This window comes from Rutilus rutilus (genome assembly GCF_951802725.1).
Source record: "Rutilus rutilus genome assembly, chromosome: 5".
NCBI lineage: Eukaryota > Metazoa > Chordata > Actinopteri > Cypriniformes > Leuciscidae > Rutilus > Rutilus rutilus.
In genome coordinates, this window is record NC_140213.1 from 4,560,948 (window position 1) to 4,578,460 (window position 17,513).

Sequence of the window (17,513 nt, forward strand, 5' to 3'; positions counted from 1 at the left end):
GATCTTATATGTTGTGGGCCTATTTATTTGCTGGAGGTCCTGGACATCTTGTTCAGATACATGGTATTATGGATTCTAGCAAATACAAACAGATAAAAAATCAAAACCTGACAGCCTCTGCTAGAAATCTTATAATGGGCCGTGGTTGGATCTTCCATCAGGACAACGGTCCAAAACAAACATCAAAATCAACACAAAAAATGTGTAACTGAGCACAGAATGAAGCTTCTGCCATGACCATCCTTGAAGAGCAGAAGCACCAACATGGATCTGGGAATCTGAAGGATCTGGAGAGATTCTGTATGGAGGAACGGTCTCTGATCTCTTGTCAGGTGTTCTCCAAACTCATCAGGTATTATAGAAGAAGACTCAGAGCTGTTATCTTGGCAAAAGGAGGTTGCAAAAAGTATTTAATAACAGGGTGCCAACAATTATGGCCAGCATGTTTTGGAGAAAAACATTTATTTTATAATGTTATTTACCCCCACTTTCAATTCTTTTACTTCGATGAAAGGTTAGATTTTTGTGAATTTTTTGAATGAAAGATCAAAAGGATAAACAATGCAGATTTATTTTTTACAGCCATTTTTTATCATGTTTATCAGGGGTGCCATCAATTTTGACCACCACTGTATGTGTGTGTGTATATATATATATATATATATATATATATATATATATATATATATATATATATATATATATATATATATATATATATATATATACTACACTTTACTATGTGTGAATGCATTAATGTGCTTAACACGTTATTTATGAAGTTAAAATTAATGTTAGAGTAACCAAAAAAGTGCATTTTTAAACTTTCTATAAGGACATGTCCATAATTTCCACAAAATCTTACATTTTATCACTCTTCTCTATTTTCCTTGCATAATGAGTATATTTTTTCATTCTAATTAGTACATAAATCAATATGGCATTATCATTAATGTACAATAACAAATAAGAAATTAAATCTTGGGCTTTTTTGCCTTTTTCATAAAAACAACCTATGAAAGCAAGTGTACTGGCAAAACACTTATTATATGCCTGTATTATAAGCGGATTTTTTTTTTTTTTTTTTTGTGAAAAAGGTGTAGATAATTACAGTGATTAAGTACAGTGATTGCTAAGCTATGAAACAAAAGACCCAACATATAGCTGATTATTCACGATATATATATATATATATATATCGTTAGTAGTAATTATGCCGTATATATATATATAAGGCATTTGTTGTAACAGGATGGGTAGGAGACTTAGATCAGAAAGTTGTTGTAAACAACATGGCTGTGCTGCTGCCTGTTTTCAGTTCATAAACATTTCTAAAATGTTACAAACTGTTTCAGACAAACAGATAAATAAATAAGTAAATATTTTGTGGTTTCTGCATGGGGCAATCATTTGATTCAAGCTATAAAACATTTTTGAAAAATAGTAACAAAACCAAATTCACAACCTCAAAGATCATATATACCATCTTTACTTTGTCTTTTGGTCTGGTTTATTTTCAGCTCTCATAAAGGTGGTTAAACTCATAAAGCATCAAGCTGACACTTTAATGTTATGGTGCGTTCAAGTCCTCATGAGAAGTTCGCATTTACGAGTTAGGAAGTCATGTTTACGACGTCAGGTGCGTTCAAGTTACGCTGCATCTGAAATTGCATACTTCCCTACTATATAGTAAGCGAAAAACAGTATGTGACAAAAGAAGTAGCCTATGTCCGAATTCACAGTACTCATAAAAGAGTAAGCAAAAAGTACCCAGATGACCTACTTTTTTTCAGTGAGATTCTGAAGTGTGCATATGATGGACACTTTACTATCCCATGAAGCCATGAGAGAAGATTTGTGAATGACAGTGAAGCGTCTTAACTGATGCTGGTAATTATCTATTTAAAATAAGTAGCCTACACCTAGAATATGTGATTTTACTTTCTTTGGAGCAAGATGGCAGTGTGTGTCTCTTAATTGCACAAAAATACAGCAAGGTTTTTAAACTCTACTTCCAGAAAATGAACAAAGTGCATCAGGTGTGTGTGTGTTTTGCTTTGTTTTTAATTAATTTATGAAGTCACTCTAAACTTTATTGCAGGCTATTATATTGTATTACAATGCCATTTGCCTATTTTGTGCAGGGAATTAGCTTATTTTGTTGTAAATAAAAAAGCCTGACAATTTTACAAATATTGTGGTATTCCGCCACGTTTCTGACTGACATGCGCCCAGAACCCGCAAACATGGGGCTTAAAGACAATAACGAGCTTCCCACTATTTACGACTTTGTGGTGTCGTTCATATGTGCGTTCAGCTCGTAAATACGATCTTTTCGACATGACTGGAACACACCATGAGTTTGGTCTCTCTCGGTATCGGTAAGGGTTAACGGAGCGCAGCGTCAGCGGTGTTGTGCTCAGCACGCGCTCGGTACTGATAGGTCAGTGTGTGGTGGTCTGCTCCACTTCCAGAGGACCGGCTCGACTGAACTCCTCCTCCGAGAAGCAGTGATTGCTCGCCCGCCCGACTCCCCTCCTCCGCCGCCGTGACGGTCTAACGGGAGTCAGTGATGAAATGAATGCGCGGTGTTGTGTATAAAGTTGCGGACTTCACTAAAAGGTTTAAAACGGGATAGAACGCACATAGAAGCCGCAGAGTTTAATTTTGCCAGCTGCCTATGTCGGATTGACATGAAGAAACGGACTTTTAGTGAGTTTTAATATGTTGCGACTTCTTTTACCACGCGAGAGGTCAATCATAATTTGTGGAAAGTGCGCGCGCTGGACATCGCGGCTGGTGAGGGTGAGTTCTATGCAGTTTATTTTCTTCACGATGTTGCGGGTTTGCAGTCAGAATTATTTTTTATTATTTTTTGTGGTAATTTTTCATGATGCTTATTAGGAGGAATACACTAGCTCTTAATCCACACTTGACTTGAGTACGCGAGATTTAAAACGCACAACTAAGATGTTAGATGCAACGGGTTACTGTGATGATATGTGGAAAATCATATAAGATATTGTGGTCTGTGAAAGTTTCAGTTACCAATGGTTTACACGGGAGTGAATTAAACAGATGGTAACAGTGATAACAAAAGTTAGATGGGGCCAGAGTCTGGCTGCAGACTGTAGAGTCCCTGTGTGGAGCAGGGCATATTATATATATATATATATATATATATATATATATATATATATATATATATATATATATATATATATATATATATATGTGTGTGTGTGTGTGTGTGTGTGTGTGTGTGTGTATGTATGTATGTGTGTATATATATATATATATAGTAACTGTTCTCAAATTGTTGTATTGTGTGTTTGTGTTGAATTTTTTAATCCCTTGGTAATATTCTTTTCCTAATTGTTGTTATTCAAACATAACTAAAAAAAGGAAATGTTTTTTTATTATTAATGTTGTAGAAGAAATAATTGTATTTGTGTACAGTTGTGCATTAGGCAGTTCTCTGGAATACTTTATTCTGATTGGTCAGGCATTCGTCAGTTAAATATTTCTGAATAATGACTGTTGCTCATCATAGCAAAGGCAACAGTTTCCCCAGCTAACCAGGAATGTTCTCAGAACTTTGGGTAATGTTCTGCCATGGTTATCGCAATTACAAGCAAACATTCTTCCAGCAATGTTAATAGAACATTCTATTCAGATTTCAGGTTTTGTTTTTTTGAAACGTTTTAGTTGGATGTTTGGGTAATATTTTTCAAATGTTACTGCTTGTTCAGAGAAAATAAAAAAAAATAATGATCCCAAAATATCTTCATAATTAAATGGAATGTTCGCATAATAAAAAAAAATAATAAAAAAAAGTATTCTTTTTGAGTACATTTCAGTATTATTTAATTAATATTATTATCTGCAAGGACAGTTTATATATATATATATATATATATATATACTTTTAAAGGGATGGTTCGGAGTAAAATCAACCTAGGGTCCTTTGCACCATGACCTCGAGCCAAACACCCCCCCAGGAGCCTTTTTTCCCTCGGTTGAACATTATTAAAGTTAGAGCTTATTTAGAGATACTTAAATAAACTCCTGATGTACTTACAAACTTTCCAATGCCTTGTTTTATGAGTACAGAACCTATTTGTTCTACTGTAGAAGTTTGGTACCATTCTGGGCATTATTAGTGGAGTAATTTACAAGATACAACCTTGGATCCATTAGCGCCTGCACTAAACCATTCGGCTGATATCTCTAAATGAGCTCTAACTTTAATAATGTTCAACCAAGGGAAAAAAGCTTCTGGGGGGGTGTTTGGCTCGAGGTCATGGTGCAAAGGACCCTAGGTTGATTTTACTCCGAACCATACCTTTAAGATTTTAAGTACACTACAAGTGCACCTTCAATGCAGTTAAGCACACTTCTTTTTCACTAGGCCTAAAGTGGATTAACTGTAGTTTTGTGCAGTCTGATTTGTTTTGAAGCAGTGTTGTTCAGCACAGGCTGATTGTCAGTGTTGTTCTCGAAGCTTTTTCATGGCGTGGACATTATTTCAGCACCCAGACTTTGACGTTAGTGCTTTCTGGTTTAAGACCGGAAGGTGTAAGGAGCCGGTACAGAGCCTACTTTTGCTCAAAATTGCCTTTTCTGAAATGAAAATATCTGAAATGAAAATGAAAATATCTGTGTGCCCTCATCTGTGCTCTCTGCTGAGAATTTCATTATCCATGTTGTGGATGAAGAAATTTTATTTTGCTTTTGGAATACAGCAGAGATTGTGTATCAGAATGTCTCAATCTCATATCGGCCTTCTTCTCTCACTCACACACTCAGACTATTGTTGCTTTTGTAACACTAGCTCTTCCCAGCTGTCAACTGGCTCACGGTAATCTCTCTGTGTGTTTCACTCAAAGTTAAAGAGCAAAGCTGTGTGTGAATGTCAGTAAGCACGTGTTTGTGTGCGAACAGGTGTCAATTCTAACATAAAGATTTCACTTGTTGGATTTGTCTGTGTTATGCAGCCAGACACTAGATGATCCTCATTCAGTGTTGTTGGATTCAGATGTAATGGTATAAAAGGATGACATTTTCAAGGAATGCAGGATCGTTCTGAATTCAATCTGTTTTCTAATGCAGTCTTTCTACAGTTGGAACAACTGATCATTTCTGTGGAGTGATTTATGTGTCAATCAAAACCCAGCAGAAGCTGTATTTAAAGATGAGTGAAATGTATCAGCTTCTTATCTTGTAAAAAGGAGCTTCCCGGGTGGACTTGAAGGCACCAGTACAGTGTATAAATATGCCATTGTTTTAGGGTTATTGTTTTGAAGAGAGTAAGAGGATGAAATCAATCTCTCTAGCTGACAGGATTTCTTCACTATCATGCCAAAGGTCAAAGGTCACGCAGCACCGCCGTAAAGAGTGGAAAATGGATGTTGGTAAGAGGTGTGCTATCCATTAAGACAGAGTGTTGGCCTGGCTTGGTTTATAAGTGACAGTGCACATGTGACATTAGAAACTGCACAGACCACATGGGTGTTTATGCACTTGATTACTGTACAGACATAAATGGAAAATATGATTACAATAGTTTCCACTCATGATAAACTGTACAGAATTCTGGATTTAAATACTTTACATGGAACATGTTGCCAAATGAATCTTTTATTTCGACTCTTGATTGCTGATGATTCAGTTTTGGAGGTTGGTGTGTATGGTGGGCAGAGAGGGAGTGTGTGTTCTGCACATCCGCTGGCATGGGAAGCTCACACCTCACACACAATGCTGATCTGAAAGAGGAGCGAGTGAAACGCTGGCTTGTGTTGTCTTTGCAGTTCGTCCCAGCTGGGATGTTTTCCAGGCCAACTTGTTGAAATTTCTACACATGGCAAGTTACATAACATTACATAAAAACAGGAATAAAACTAGCGTGGAGGGTGTGGAGGAATGAACCTTTGTATCTGGTAACCTATTTCCTGTAGACATTATGGAAAAGATATAGGCTATGTAAGCGATATAAATCTGACAAGGGAACATGAACAACGAGTTTAAACGCCCTTTTTTGTTATGTACTTTAATGAAATGTTCTAATGTTATATATATATACAGTGAGGAAAATAAGTATTTGAACACCCTGCTATTTTGCAAGTTTTCCCACTTAGAAATCATGGAGGGGTCTGAAATTGTCATCGTAGGTGCATGTCCACTGTGAGAGACATAATCTAAAAAAAAAAATCCAGAAATCACAATATATGATTTTTTAACTATTTATTTGTATGATACAGCTGCAAATAAGTATTTGAACACCTGAGAAAATCAATGTTAATATTTGGTACAGTAGCCTTTGTTTGCAATTACAGAGGTCAAACGTTTCCTGTAGTTTTTCACCAGGTTTGCACACACTGCAGGAGGGATTTTGGCCCACTCCTCCACACAGATCTTCTCTAGATCAGTCAGGTTTCTGGGCTGTCGCTGAGAAACACGGAGTTTGAGCTCCCTCCAAAGATTCTCTATTGGGTTTAGGTCTGGAGACTGGCTAGGCCACGCCAGAACCTTGATATGCTTCTTACAGAGCCACTCCTTGGTTATCCTGGCTGTGTGCTTCGGGTCATTGTCATGTTGGAAGACCCAGCCTCGACCCATCTTCAATGCTCTAACTGATGGAAGGAGGTTGTTCCCCAAAATCTCGCAATACATGGCCCCGGTCATCCTCTCCTTAATACAGTGCAGTCGCCCTGTCCCATGTGCAGAAAAACACCCCCAAAGCATGATGCTACCACCCCCACAGTAGGGATGGTGTTCTTGGGATGGTACTCATCATTCTTCTTCCTCCAAACACGTTTAGTGGAATTATGACCAAAAAGTTCTATTTTGGTCTCATCTGACCACATGACTTTCTCCCATGACTCCTCTGGATCATCCAAATGGTCATTGGCAAACTTAAGACGGGCCTTGACATGTGCTGGTTTAAGTAGGGGAACCTTCCGTGCCATGCATGATTTCAAACCATGACGTCTTAGTGTATTACCAACAGTAACCTTGGAAACGGTGGTCCCAGCTCTTTTCAGGTCATTGACCAGCTCCTCCCGTGTAGTTCTGGGCTGATTTCTCACCTTTCTTAGGATCATTGAGACCCCACGAGGTGAGATCTTGCATGGAGCCCCAGTCCGAGGGAGATTGACAGTCATGTTTAGCTTCTTCCATTTTCTAATGATTGCTCCAACAGTGGACCTTTTTTCACCAAGCTGCTTGGCAATTTCCCCGTAGCCCTTTCCAGCCTTGTGGAGGTGTACAATTTTGTCTCTAGTGTCTTTGGACAGCTCTTTGGTCTTGGCCATGTTAGTAGTTGGATTCTTACTGATTGTATGGGGTGGACAGGTGTCTTTATGCAGCTAACGACCTCAAACAGGTGCATCTAATTTAGGATAATAAATGGAGTGGAGGTGGACATTTTAAAGGCAGACTAACAGGTCTTTGAGGGTCAGAATTCTAGCTGATAGACAGGTGTTCAAATACTTATTTGCAGCTGTATCATACAAATAAATAGTTAAAAAAATCATATATTGTGATTTCTGGATTTTTTTTTTTTAGATTATGTCTCTCACAGTGGACATGCACCTACGATGACAATTTCAGACCCCTCCATGATTTCTAAGTGGGAGAACTGGCAAAATAGCAGGGTGTTCAAATACTTATTTTCCTCACTGTATATATATATTTATATATACTGGCCAATGCATATATATATATATATATATATATATATATATATATACATATATACATACATATGATATTCCATGGGACTGTTCACCGTTTGTATCAAGATGTGTTTATGCCATGTTGTAATTACTGTAACGATTCTGAACTATAAAAAGGCTTCAAGTGCTTGTAGAACTTAATTACAACTTGTGATTTTCTGAGAGCCACAACTTTGACCACTGCAGATTTAAGATGTATTCGAGTTGAAGCAGCGCTGTGCAGAACGATTGGTGTATTACATCAAAGTACCGCGAGAGCTTTATTTACGGTAATACGACATACCGTGAACAGGATCACTCCGTTTGTCTCGGCACGTTTTAGACTCTGCAGCATTTCTCCCAGCAAGCGGCAATGGAGGAGGAAAAAACCCACTATAATTTTCTAAATGCTACTGTTGTTGTTTCACGGAATGAAGTTTTTAGAGTTTTTCAGACGAGAATGTAGTTGTTTAAACCTCAAATCTGTGGTTTATTCATGAAGATATTTGAAAATGTGATGCTACAACGTTTTCTGAGTTGTGAGATCAAGGTGATCATCAGGGAGTCAGCGTTCATGTACCCTGGCGAGAACAGCCTGACCTCAGCATGTCTTTCTGACACTTCACACTTGCTCTGATTTCTCCATAGTGGTTAAACATAATTTATCTTTGGTAAATCTAACAGGCAATCTTTGGTATATTATATTATATTATATTAATCATTACTTATTTTTGCATTATAGTTATGACAGTCCATTTTTTGCATTACACTTACAATATTATCATTTAGAAATTATATTATGTAAGGGATAATGTAGAGCGAGGCGGTTGTTATAGTGAATACAACCCCGACAGGCTGATCAGGACCCCGACACGAAGCGGAGTGGATAACAGACCGCATTCTACATTAGAATTCAACCAAGCCATGTAATAAAGTATGGCTTGGTTGAATTCCAATGTAGAATGCGGTCTGTTATTTCTTGATAACAGACCGCTGCTAAGTATAACACACTGTTGCCATGAAAAACAAAGCGTTGCTATGGACGCAGGATTCTAACCGTAGAGACGGAACGGACTATTTTCTTTAGCGGAAGCAATACAATCTAGCCTGACTTCGTCATACTCAAATTCTAGGCAGAATGTGAGTCTGATACTGCTCCATAGGGCTTTGATTATGAGGCGTGTCTTAACCGAACCAGGAAAAAACAACAACTCTGCACTCAATTGGACAGACCTACTACCAATCAGAAAAGTGAAGTATGTTGAGCGACGCATAGTTGCCACGCTGGATTGTGTGCGTGCCTTGATTGCGGTTCTCTGTTCGTCTTTTAAAATGAATGCGCTGTCGATTTCTTTTATAACAGATGCGATAGCGGAATATAAACATCTCAGTTCTCCTGCTGCAGTCGTCTTTGTTGAAAACCAATTCAACCCAAGCGCTCTTTGATGACGTAGGTGATTACGTAACCGCAGATCATCTGTCCATCATCGATCAAAGCCCGCCCTGGCAATTTGATTGGCTCGGCCTTCTGGGAGCCGAGCATAATTACTCCTCAACGGATCGAGTCCAGACCGAACTTCCCGACCAAAAAATTTTGCGGGCGGGGTTCGGGCTGGCACCCAGGCTAAATACAATCGTTTTTAAATCAATAAACTCCTTTTTAAATCAATATTTTGTGTCAAATTATTGATTTATTTGGTAGGTAGCCATTTAATAAGCGGGATAATGTAGAGCGAGGCGGTTGTTATAGCGAATACAACCCCTTCAGACTGATTCAAGCTCCGCTTCGCGTCGGGGTCCTGATCAGCCTGTCGGGATTGTTTTCGCTATAACAACCGCCTCGCTCTACATTATCCCTTACATATTAAATATTACATATTTCTGTGCATTATAATTACAGTACAGTTTTTTACATTACAGTAATGAGATTGTGATTAAGAGTTATGAAAATAATTATACAATGCTAAATATATATATTTTTTTTCTAAGGACATACTGCATTTAAACACCTGTTCATGATCTTGGCATACTCTGTGAGATTCCCCCAAAAGTGTAATTTCCAGATATAACAGATAATCCAAGGCTCAATGAGTGAGGTATTGATTATGTAAGTAGTTCCTCTCTTTTATCAGTTTCTTCAGCATCTCGTCTGCTTACAGTTTATCCTCGAGTGGTTGGTCTGGATTTTACTTTAATCATTTTCTATTAGTTTTACACTCTCTGCATGGTTCATATTCGCCTCTTCCAGGTTCTGGCACATGTCCCTTGTGTCTTTATACTTTTATCTCTCATCTTACATCAAACACTTTCTAATTATAGCCTGTCAAATTAGAAAAGATGATTAGCCTTCAACATTATACAGCAGTTGCCCTCTGCAGTAACTCGGTCTGGTGGATCCGCAAGCACTCGTGTGGATGTGTCGGGATCTAGATTAGGGGTTACAGTACATCAAGCAGAATGTGGTTTCTCTCCCAGCCTTTCATCACATGACCTTAGCAATCAGAGGGAAACTCCTGCTGTGAGACTCCACAGAGACACGCGCGCTGCTTATGATACACAGCTCGTCTGTGCTCGGACCAGTCCTTCACGATCTAGACCAATGCATTAATAGAGCTTAAATGCTTCAGGTATTTCATCTGAATACACTCTAATCATTACTAGAATCTAGTACATGATATAATGAAAATGAAGAATGAACTGTCAGCTGTTCTGTGTACAACATTCAAAGGCTTGATGAGATAAATCTCTTCTGCCAGAGAAAAATACATCACAGAGGTCAAATATATCACAATATAGCAAGTAGTGGCAGAAACTGCAACATGTGTTGGACTGTTACACCACACAAAACCATATTTGCAAAGCATTTAATTTAATGTAATGCAACATTTCTGATAAAAAAAAAGCGTTTGCTCCTGAATACTTAATATTATGTAGGGCAGAACTTTATCCATCAGGTTAGCTATTTAATTAATGGGGAATTAATGTTATTTTTCTTCATTCACATGACCTTGGTTATATAAAGTTGTTCCAAGTTATTAGATTTTGATGAAGGATGACTGTAATGTGAGTTGGTGTCTTCATATTGTAATGAACCGCACTCTTGATATATCTCAGATCCCAGCAGGAGGATCTTCTCCTCTTTCACAGTAAATTATTTATTTATATGATGTTTCAATTAAAAGAATTTCAGTAGGTCTCTTTACAAGTCCTTCAACTGTTACTTTTTAAACTTCCATACTAGTGTGCTAAACTATTTGTTTAATATGCATTTAGAAGAACACATTTCAATCTGGATAATTACACAGGATTATACGGTTCTATATGGTATAAACTCTATAAATGGACAACACTGTACAGTTCTCTGGAATACTTGATTCTGATTGGTCGGTCATTAGTCTGTTTGTGTGTATAGAATACCGTTCAAAAAGTTTAGGGTCTGACCGATTTTTATGCTTTAATGTTTAAGTCTCTTATGCTCCCCAAAGCTGCATTTATTTGATCAAAAATACAGAAAAATAAAATAAAATTCTGCCTTGTATTTAACCCAGGCACTTCCTTAATTATGGATTTTGTTTAGCAGGTTTTGTAGGTTTAGGTCTGTTTTTCCACACCTGTTCTTCAAGTCTGTGATGAATTATTTTGAGACAACTGTTACAAACATATTTTCTGATTGCATTTGCATGTCTATTTTGTTCACTTACCAGCACCCGTATTCATTTTGCTTGTAGCAAACATATTTGCATCTTTTTTAGGCAAAAGGAAGGGGTAATTTATTCTGCCCAGTTGAATGTTCTGTAATGCTTTTTTTTTTTTTTTTTCAGTATTCTTTTTCCCGGTAGCACCCCCGCACCTAGTTCACACATATTGTAAGAATAATAATTTCACGTGTGATTCTGTTAATGAGAGAGAGGAAGAGAAGCGAGGTTGTGTAGCAGCGATAGCCTTGAGTGTCTGTCTTGACACAATGACACAGCCTCTCATCTCGAAGAAACCCAATCCTGTCGCAATCTGTCAGCAGTTCGCTCGCAACCTGACAGCGGCGTCCTGCTGCTCCGCAGAGAAATGTGGAACGGCATCGCTAAACATTATACATTTTCTCCTCTGATTTGCAATTTGCATATTGGTTTAGTTGCTTCATTTAAAAATAATCAGATGCTGATGCTGGTTGTGATTTGTGTGCCGTAGGCCTGAGCTGCTCAGTGGAAGTGATTGTTTAAATATTGGATGTCAACTGGATTGTATTTGTGTTTCTCAGTACTGGGTCAGCGGTCAGGGTGTTTGGCCTGCGGGCTCTTTAAACGTCTCTCATTGGGCTGTTTACTCTAGTCATGCTTTTGTTTGCACTATCTGTCCTTTATCACTTTCGTCTCTATTCTCGTTCAACTGAACACTACACCCCCCCTCCCCCAGTATTATAGTAGTGTGATTTATAATGAAACCACAGTGCTGTGCTTCAAATCTGGTTACTTGAACTTTATTTTTCAGCTTGAGGTTATTCCCAAAAGTACTTTTCAAATCACAATGAAAATTCTGTCATCATTTACTGTCACCCTCAAGTCATTCCAAACCTAAATGAACAGTTCTTTCAACCAACCTATCATGCTTTGCAAGACAATATTGAAACTAGTAGACGGAATAAATTCAAACTGTACTGCTTTCAGAGTATGTATGAGTACTGAGTACTGAGTATGTATGCATGTGCGCACTTACAATTATTGTGCTTCATTTTTGATTTGCTGATTTATCTCTGTGTTTGGTGATGCATCTTGTCCATGTGACTGTTTGTGGCTTTGTATGTATTTTTTAACAATATCTTTGTGTCAAACACTTAGTCACCGGTGTCCTAGTTACCTGGCATCCTATCACCTTACTCTAATCTTTAGGCTGTGGCCGCTGTATGTGTCGGAAGATTGAGATGCAGGGCATTGTGGGAACAGCAACCTCAGGAACGTGACCAACCCACAATTCCTGCTCCAGACATTCCCAACCGTCTTCAGGCTTGTTGTTGGACAACCGGCGTGTACAACTCAGGAGAGAGTCTTTTTACACAACTGTTTAAGGCAATTGAGATCATTTCAATAGTCTGAGTTTTTATGCTTGTGTCTGTGTGTGTGTGTGAGACTGTCTCGGACCTGCGGGGAGTCCTGGAGTACTGTTACACCGATAGCCACCCCTTATGCATGTTTCATTTGCTGGGAGGAGAACAGAGCCTTCCTTTGTCATCTAATACGTCCAATCCAGCAGCTGTAGGCCTCAAACACTCCCAGCAGTTTTACCCACCTCCACCAGTTCGTCCACCCAAACACCATCAGGTGCCCTTTGTCAGTTCAAAGGGTAGCTAAAACAAGAAGGAAAGAGCCCCGGATTCTCAAGCAATCACCAAGAAAGGATTCTGTAAGGAAATCCATCACAGGACTGGATGTTTGACTTTTGACCAAAGTACATTTTGTGCTCCGGCTCTTTACAGACGCTCAGGATCAACTTAACACCTCCGCTTCCTCTTAAATCTTTAACTCGGTCGGTTTGGCAGATAGCCTCTCGCCTTCCCTGGAATCGGGCTACGTCTCAATTTAGCTTCTTAGCGGTGATCACAGCGGCAGGGGTGGTGAGTTTGGAGCATGACGGACACCCTTCGACCGCCATCCCTCCAGGTGCACGTCCCCCAGGATGATCCCGGCCCTGGAGAGGAGGAGGGCGGAGGAGGTCAAGACAGCCTCGTCTGGTCCAGCTCGTCCACCCCCACCCTACGGCGCCGACGGTTTAAGATGAGACGGATGAAAAAGATGCCCAGTGAGCGGGAACGGCTTGAGAACGGGCTACTGTGGCAGCCAGGATCACGCTCGGCTTCCAAAGAGTACCTTCAGCTGCCCTCCATCGAAATCACCCCGTCCAGCGACGAGGACGCGGCCTGGTCCAACAGCTCCACCCCGAGCGCCTCGCCCCGGCGCAAACGCTTCCTGCTTCGCAAGTGGCTCAAGGTGCGAGAGAAGAAGGAGCAAGGCAGTGAGAGCAGGTTGGTGTTTCAGACGTGACTCTGGAGATATAAACATACACCTCTCAATTGGTGATTTATAGCAGGAGTTACTCTTGTTCGCCCAGATACTGTTAGTGTTTCTCAAATTATATTTATGGTGTGGTTCTTTTCGCAAATACAAAAACGATTATTTATTATAAATGCCACCAAATATAATCAATATATTTTTAAAAACACAAGACTTTTTTTTTAACTTAAAGTTCTGTTCACTCAGAAATTAAAATTCTGTCATTAATCGCCCACCATCATGTCGTTCCAAACCTGTAAGACCTTCGCTGATCACCTAGTAAACCCAGTGCAGCGCTTCCAGGTTCTACGTCAGAACGCTCACTCATTATTGGCTAGCTCCTGCATCAGCATCACACATGCGCGCTCACGTGAACCGCGTCGGCCAATAATGAGCCTGCGTTCTGACGTAGAAACTGTTTACCACGTAATCCGCGTAGGAGACCGACTTGGAAGAGATTGTTGAATGAAAAATATATTTTTGGGGTTGTTTTGCACACGAAAAATATTCTCGTCACTTCATAACATTAAGGCTGAATCACTGTAGTCACATGGACTATTATAACAATATCTTTACAAACTTTCTGGGCCTTGGAAGTGGTAATAACGTTGCAGTCTATACGGAGGAACAGAAAGCTCTCAGATTTCATCAAAAATATCTTCATTTGTGTTCCGAAGATGAACGAAAGTCTTACGGGTTTGGAGCGACATGAGGGTGAGTAATTAATGACAGAATTTTCATTTTTGGTTGAACTATCCCTTTAATGTCACCACAAACAAAAGCTAATTTTGTTCAAAGTTTCAATTACGATAAAACTAAAAACATTTTGATTAATATTCTCTTTGAAAGACCTTCGTGTTTATTGTTAAGTCTTATTAAAATATGCGTAATTTTTTTTTTTTTTTTTTTGATCTGATATCAAGAGAAAATACTATTTAAACAAAATTATTGTATTTTTTTTTCTATGAGAGGTATTATTATAACAAACTGAACAAAACTGGTTTAAACCAGAAACCATGATCATGTGTAGTTCATTCTGTAGGAATTGGCTTAGCTTTGTGGTTTTATGGTTTAGGTTTGAAACTTGTTAAGTTCCTGCACAGAGAATTGAAAGTTTAACTTGCTGAATGCAATAAAATCTTGGCCAGTGGCAGTTCAAGATCACCTTATTGTGGTTTATTGATGATAATGACCAACTCACAATAGATTAGATTATCCCTCTTATTACATGGCTGCTTACTAAAAAAAAACGAGTTAATAAACCATGATGCCTGCCCAAATGAGAAAGTCTAATTTGGAGGAGAAGGAGGCAGGATTGAGTACTAGGTACAGGGAAGCAATCTTTAACAGTCTTGGATAGGGTTCACTGACAGAGATATGTAACTCATCAGCTGGGAAAAGAGACACGGAGGACTTGGCAGAGTCACTGCCTTGCTGCTGCTTTGACAGTAATTTGCAGTAGGAGGTTTAAACGCAACAAAAACTCATTCGGCTGTGATATTAAAAAAACATTTTTGTTTGCCACAGTTGATTTGCATCATTTTGCATCAGGTTCCAGCCACAGCTAAATATTGTAGGTTCAGTCCTTGGCTGAAAGTATATCCTTGAGCAATGCTCGTCTATCCCGGGATCTCCGGCACTCAGTGCTGTTTCTTTGAACTAAATAGGGCTGCTAAATGGAAACAAATAAATGTTTCTTTAGAGAAGAGCCCATAATGTTATTTAGTGGTTCGAATGTAATTTTGTGGCTCATATAAAACATAGAGAGGAAAATAAATTGGATTACAAAGTCTGTGTTGCCTGTGTGAAGGAGATGTCCCTTTTAAAGCTAATATGATTTCATTCAAACCAGGTTTTCTTGAGTGTAGGAGAGAATGTGACAGAAGAGAGCCAGAGAAGGTGTGGTGTAGAGAGGAGACGAGGTGTGTTGCAGATGGCTGATTTCAGTGCAGACAGCTTCGTTGATTATAATAGGAGCAATTTCATTTTGGTGTGTCATGCGTGCAGTGTAGGTACGGTGTAACTTGGCGCATTTAATATAGAATTAAGCAGGGCTCCAGACTGAGACCAAAGGGCATTTTGCGACCAAAATTTGAGAGTGTGCGACTGAATTTTACATCCAGTCGAACATGTGCGACCAGTAAATTTGCCCCCCTTTTTTTTTTTTTTACACGTTTAAACGTGGAAGCGGCGCGTCAATGAATCCGGAATGTGTGGCAGGCCAATGAGTGTGAGAAGAATAGGGAATGGCCACTGTAAGTGGCTAATGTGTGGAGGTAACCGAGCGCGCATAAACGTCTGTGGGAATGAGACGGAGACAAATATCACAACCTGCTATTTGCGTCTGAGCAATGAGCAAGCGAACTATTGACTCATTCTTCCGACCTGTGACTAGTGTGCCAGTGCCAGAGTCTACAGTGTCACAGTCGGATGATGATTCAGAGTCAGAGGTTTGTGTGGGGAAAAAGGCCCGAACCGAACCGAACTGCTTGAGGTACTGTAAGGAGACGAACTCCATGAACTGCGAATATTAGCAGGAGTATTAGGCTGCTGTCACTTTAAGACCGAATGCACGGACTGAATATACTGACACACATCCGGTTTCTTTCTCAACTGTTCACTTATGACATAACCAAGAGAATACTTGTCAATACTTTTGAGTAGTGGTGGACCGATATATCGCCAAGGCCGATATATCGGCCGATATTTGGCATTTTTGAAATATCGGCATCGGCCGATAAGTTTTTCTGATTGGCCGATGTGTTGGAAGCGGGACTTTTATTTTGACGGGCGGCGCTGAGAACACCAGCGCCAGAAGAGAACGGCAACGGCAGCTCCTCAGATCAAACAGCGCTCACTCACATTCTCCGTCTTCATTAATTTACGATCTCTATCAGTCATATCTAATACTTTGTTAGACAGAACTGGTAAACAAAGAAAGTAAATGGTAACTTATGCGAAGTAAGTAAAGTAAAGCGTTTGCTTTTATATTATTTGTAACAGAAAAGGCAAACAATCAGGCTAAAATACTTTCTCATTTGCCGTCAACGTTCAGCAAATGCGCATCTACGTCATTTAAACAAATCTCTGAATATCTAATAAACATTTAATTTCACAAACTTTCCTTCATTTTAAAATATGCTGATATATAACCAGTTGCCAACTGTGTCATATTCATATCTGTGATATATCCAGTTGCCAACTGTGTCATGTTCATATCGTTTTCACTGTGCTGTATGTCAAATTAGCATTACCTTGTCTTTATTTGAAAAAATATGATTACCAGCACGAAATTACCAGATTACTCAGTGCCCTGTTACAGTGTTTACATTCTTTTTATTCACATATTCATATATTTCTAAACAATTACTTTGTGAAAAATACTGTAATAGGATTGCAAATGTAAGAAGTTGCCATCTAAAGTATAAAAGCATGTTTATTTAAAAAAATTGTTTTATAATGTATTATTAAAATAAGAAATTATTGATTAAAATAAATATATAAAAAAATATCGGCTTTATATCGGCCATCGGCCACCCTGCTCTCTAAGATATCGGCATCGGCCATCAAAAAACCAATATCGGTCGACCACTACTTTTGAGTATTTTGACACAATTTTATGCATATGTGTCTGTTCAAGCGCAAGTAAACGCAAAAGAGGAATCAGTTCGGTGTTCGAGCGCTATCTGAAACACGCCTCTCTCTCTCTCTCTCGCTCTTTCTCTGTGTGTGTGGCTATACGCACAAATAACAGTCC

The 17,513-nt window shown here is 39.0% G+C and overlaps 1 protein-coding gene across 5 annotated transcripts in view; it reads left to right on the forward strand.

The window, feature by feature from the left end:
* gramd1bb (GRAM domain containing 1Bb) overlaps positions 1 to 17,513 on the forward strand; it is a 165,169-nt gene that overhangs the window by 60,590 nt on the left and 87,066 nt on the right. For 3 of the 5 annotated variants that reach the window (XM_084409070.1, XM_084409066.1, XM_084409067.1), the window contains exon 2: positions 12,599 to 13,728. The exons of the other annotated variants lie outside the window; for them this stretch is intronic. In XM_084409070.1, the coding sequence (XP_084265196.1) occupies positions 13,334 to 13,728 (395 nt within the window). In that variant the 5' untranslated portion in view covers positions 12,599 to 13,333. The remainder of the gene's footprint in view (positions 1 to 12,598; positions 13,729 to 17,513) is intronic. 5 annotated transcript variants of the gene reach the window in all.